The sequence below is a fragment of the Alosa pseudoharengus genome, unplaced genomic scaffold (assembly GCF_046254945.1).
Source record: "Alosa pseudoharengus isolate Yale_2024_CS ecotype anadromous, Long Island Sound unplaced genomic scaffold, YU_APseudo_1.1 YU_APseudo_1.1_scf_18, whole genome shotgun sequence".
In the NCBI taxonomy this organism is placed as follows: Eukaryota; Metazoa; Chordata; class Actinopteri; order Clupeiformes; family Clupeidae; genus Alosa; species Alosa pseudoharengus.
The window spans coordinates 20,908,216-20,913,215 of NW_027468650.1; the positions used below are offsets into that span (position 1 = coordinate 20,908,216).

Consider the following 5,000-nt stretch of genomic DNA (forward strand, 5'->3'; position numbering starts at 1 on the left):
TGCCTCAAACATCTCAGGAGGAGGAAGAGAAAAAAGAGACGGAATGAAAAAAGGAAAGAACGACAAGGAGCCATCGCACGGAAAATACAGATGTTGGAAAGCTCCCAGAGGTTGAGACAAGCGCTCTCTCAGTTTGAGCCAGGGCCTCAGCCACAGCCTTGTGGTTTGATGCACCAAACACATCCATCCACATTATGGCATCAGTGTGTGTGTGTGTGTGTGTGTGTGTGTGTATGTGTGTGTGTGTGTGTGTATGTGTGTGTGTGTGTGTGTGTGTATGTGTGTGTGTGTGTGTGTATGTGTGTGTGCGTGTGTGTGTGTATGTGTGTGTGTGTGTGTGTGTGTGTGTATGTGTGTGTGTGTGTGTGTGTGAGAGAGAGTGATTGTGTGTGTGTGTGTGTGTGTGGCGATATGTAAAGGATGAAACGCTATCATGCGTACTTCTCTTTCAACGTGTTCCACATGTTTGAAACCTAAATATCATTCATCCTGTGTGTATCGTGTGATTGGGAGCATGAAGAGCAATGAAAGTATAATATGCTCCCTATGACTGCACTGCGTGGTTCAAGCACAGCTGCCAAACCCAGAACTGATAGCCCCTCGGCCATGTTCAGTCTGCAGTAGTTCCTCGGTTACTAATTTGTGGACCAGGCACAGTAAAATATTATGTGTGTCTGTGTATGTGTATGTATGACTGTATGTGTGTGTGGGGGCATGTTGTGTGTGTGTATAGCAACTGTCAAAACAGAGGCTTCTGAAAGGCAACCTTGTGATTATCGCAAGCATTCTGATGCTCATTTGCCTGTTGCCGGCCGCTTAGGTCATTGTGTCTGGTTGCTGGCCACAGAGACACGCCAGCAGAGGGGCCTGCAGCAGATCATCTCCCTCCAGATGTTGGACAGAGCCAGCCGTAAACACCTAACGACGAGTCTGCACTCTGCTTAACAGCAAGAGATAGCGGGACTGGACACTAGATAGTTACAGAACATAGATAGATATAGAGAGAGAAAGAGAGAGAGATAGATAGATACAGTAGATATATAGATAGATAGATAGATAGTTACGAAGAGATGAAGAGATAAATAGGCAATGTAAAGGGAAATGGAAAAAAGAGTGATTGGCAAAAAAGGTGTTCAATGTGGTAGAATTTAAAAAATAAACAAAAGTGAACTAGCATCCCAACCAGCAAATGATGTCATCTCACCCTCTCCACATCCAACATTCTTTTCCTCTCGTTCCCAGCTCTCTGCACACGTGTGTTTCTTGTTTCTCGTGTTTGTGTACGTATTTGTTTGTTTGTTTGTTTGTTGGATTATGTATGTGTGTGTGTTCCTGTGTTTGTGTGGGTATAATGGTGTTGATGCTGCGCTGCGCTGTGCTGTGCTGCAGGGTGGGAACCAGACGGCCACAGTGATCGCGCTGTGCTCCATGCGGGACTTCAACCTGGCCCAGGAGACCTGCCAGCTCGCCATCAGGGACGTGGGCGGCCTGGAGGTCCTCATCAACCTGCTGGCCACCGATGAGATCAAATGCAAAGTAAGACCAAGTGAAGGGGACGAGGGTGGGGGGAAGGAGACGAGGGTGGGGGGTGAAAAGTGACAGTGAAAGCAATTGAATCGGTAGAGTAAAAAGAGGAAAGAGAGGAAATAGTAAATAGGAGAGTGAGGTAAAGGTCAATTTAGAAAGAAAAGAAGGTATAGAGAGTGCTTGAATTAGTTAGGTGCACAGGGGAGAGATGGGCAGAGGAATGGTCAGTTAGACATAGATAGTCAGAGAGAAGGGAGAACGACTGACAAACCGAGGACAAAACGAGTTGGACTCTGCAGAGAGAGAGGAGGGAGCTAGCAACAGAGCTGTGCAGTAAAGCTGTCACATCAGACACATTAATGAGGCCTGTGTGTGTATTTGTGTGAGTGTGTGTATGTGTGTGTGCGCGCGCGTGTGTGAATAGCTATTTGTTGCTCGTAAAATGAGGTGTCTCTTGTAAAATGAATGAGGCTGTGGAGTGTGCTGCTGTGTGTGCGCTGCTGGCTGGGCTCCCGCTGACCTCACGCAGACTTGAACGTCTGCCCCTGCATGAGCGCAGCACGGGGCAGCATGGCAGGTACTTGACCTCTGACCTCCATGTTACTTGCCGTGTCCAGTTTCCCTCCTGTCCGCATGAACTCTGCGCTGCTCTGTGGCACAGCGGGGCTGGCCAAAGGCCTGTTACAGACACACTTTACAATACAACCCGGGCGGTCATGGAGCAGCCAGTTAGGACCATACACTCTAGTGTGTGTAAACATTTTATAAGCTGTGTAGACTGCAGCAGTAGTACAGTATTAACAGCGTACTGTTTACAAACGTTATAATACTTGTAATTCTTTACATTTATAATTCATTATAATAATTTATAATTATTATAATAATTTATAATTATTTATAAACTAAACGGGTGGTGGTAGCGTAGTGGTAAAGGAGCTGGGCTAGTTTGCAATATCTTCAAAAGTTGTGTGTTCAATACCCGGCATCAACCGTTGTGCCCTTGAGCAAGGCACTTCACCCTGAGTTGTTCAGGGGACAATGGCACTTGTAATATAATGGCCCTTGCAATATAATGGCACTTGTAATATAATTGATTTGTAAGTTGCTTTCTGCTAAATGAATAAATGTACATGTAATGTAATCTTCATCAAAACAAGGGAAGAACTTTCATGTGTATCAGCTGTCTCTCTGTCTTTTCTGTGTGTGTGTGTGTGTGTGTGTATGTGTGTGTGTGTGTGTGTGTGTGTGTGTGTTTGCACCAGATTGGCTCTCTGAAGATCCTGAAGAAGATCAGCCAGAACTCTCAGATCCGGCGTGCGATCGCTGACCTCGGGGGGCTGCAGACAATGGTGTGCATCCTGGACTCCCCCGACAAGGAGCTCAAGTGTCTGTCGGCCGAGACCATCGCCAACGTGGCCAAGTTCAGAAGAGCCCGCAGGACCGTCAGACAGCACGGGGGCATCAAGAGGCTGGTGTGTGTGTGTGTGTGTCTCTGTGTGTCTCTGTGTGTGTGTCTCGAGGGTTTTTGGGTCCAGACAGAGTTTTTGTGGCCAGACTGGGTCCAGTTTAGCCTGGAAAATCCAGACTGGTAATCTAGAAAGATTAAGGGTCTGGTCACGAACAATGTAATGGCCCAACTTGAGGGGCGGCACCAAGCATGCATTTGAAAATCTCACTGCACGCAATTGGATAACACTAGACCAATGTTTACTCTGAATGATTCCGGACTTTGACACAATTGGATAACACTACGACCAATGTTTACTGACCTCCAACGTTGCAGCGCTGTCATCATCTGTTTAGCTCGCCTCTGGCCCACCTATATCAGATACACTGATGTGATTGGTTTCCCGCGATGCAAGGGGCAAAAGTAACGTGCATCATTACTCATTCAGAGTCTCTTGCAGACACAATTCAAATTGTGCTCGCGCGAGAACCTAATTGCTGCAGAGGCCCTGGTGAAGCCAATTAGCTTGTTCACATCACATAATGTCTGTTTCAGGGTGTGTGTGTGTGTTTGTGTGTGTGTGTGTGTGTGTGTGTGTGTGTGTGTGTGTGTGTGTGTGTGTGTGTGTGAGAGAGAGAGAGAGAGAGAGAGAGAGAGAGAGAGAGAGAGAGAGAGAGAGAGAGAGAGAGAGAGAGAGAGAGTTTTGGGGTGAAAAGGCCAGGGTCAGGTCGGTTGTTACCATATGGAAACAAATCCCCCTCTACCGTTAGTGTGACCTCAGACTCATCACCACTCTCCAGACCACCCTTACCTATTGCATAATTACTCTCTCTCTCTCTCTCTCTCTCCCCCCCTCTCTGTCTCTCTCTCTTTCACTCTCTATTTCCCTCTCTTTCTTCCTCTCTCTCAATCTCCCTCTCCGTCTTCCCTCTGTCCCTCTCGCTCTCCCTCCCTCTATCCCTCTCTCTCTCTCTGTCCCCCACCCCTCTATGTGTCCACCTCACTCTCGTTAGTCCATGCCATCAAAGTCCGCCTGGCTCGTGTAAAAACAGATAGAATGTCGGGGCCAGGCTGGCAGTGGAGTGTGTGTTTATTGACCGAGCGCGGCAGTAGTGTGATTAAAGCGTGTGTGTTGTAGTGTATATTTTGCCGAGAGCTGAGCAGGATTAGTCTCAGGTATCGTAGCAGACCACCTGTGTGTGTGTGTGTGTGTGTGTGTGTGTGTGTGTGTGTGTGTGTGTGTGTGCAGTAGCATAGGACCCACCTCTCAGCATCCAGCCAGGGTGGGGGTGAGGGTGGTGGTTAGACCATGTGCTGCAGGTCGATTGGCTTCAGGTCAACTGTGAAGGTGGAGTGGTTTTTGGACTGTGTGAGGTCGTAGACATCTGGAGTTGTCACCAGCGAGAAGACCTGGTTTTACTTCTGTGCTGTTTATGGCATCTCAAAAGGGCAATGCTGTCACTTCCATGACCTAGTGCTGGTGTTATCTGGGTGCACTTGTGTGTGTGGTGTGTGTGTGTGTGTGTGTGTTTGTATGTGCCTGAATATGCATGCATCTTTGTACAACTCCATCTGTGTATATGCCTGTTTGTGTGTGTGTGTGTGTGTGTGTGTGTGTGTGTGTGCATGCACATGTGTATGTGTGTACATATGAATGTGTTTATGTGTGTGTGTGTGTGTATGTGTGTGGTGTGTGTGTGTGTGTGTGTGTAGGTGGAGCTGCTGGACTGCGTGCCGGACTCGGCTGCCCTGACGGTGGAGCAGGAGCGGGACGTGGAGGTGGCGCGCTGCGGAGCCCTGGCTCTCTGGAGCTGCAGCAAGAGCACGCGCAACAAGGAGGCCATCCGCCGCGCCGGGGGCATCCCACTGCTGGCGCGCCTCCTCAAATCCCCCCACGAGAACATGCTCATCCCCGTGGTGGGCACCCTGCAGGAGTGCGCCTCCGAGGTCAGGACTGCCCGCCACTCAAACTGCTCTTTCATCACGTACTGTGAAGTGTTAAGACTTCACAGGCCATCTGTTAAGA

At 48.6% G+C, this 5,000-nt stretch overlaps 1 protein-coding gene across 1 annotated transcript in view; it reads left to right on the top strand.

Moving 5' to 3' along the window:
• odad2 (outer dynein arm docking complex subunit 2) overlaps window positions 1–5,000 on the top strand; it is a 59,428-nt gene that overhangs the window by 9,115 nt on the left and 45,313 nt on the right. The window contains exons 2-4 of the mRNA XM_076291296.1: window positions 1,390–1,536; window positions 2,790–3,005; window positions 4,694–4,921. Coding sequence (XP_076147411.1) covers window positions 1,429–1,536; window positions 2,790–3,005; window positions 4,694–4,921 — 552 coding nt within the window. The 5' untranslated portion in view covers window positions 1,390–1,428. The remainder of the gene's footprint in view (window positions 1–1,389; window positions 1,537–2,789; window positions 3,006–4,693; window positions 4,922–5,000) is intronic.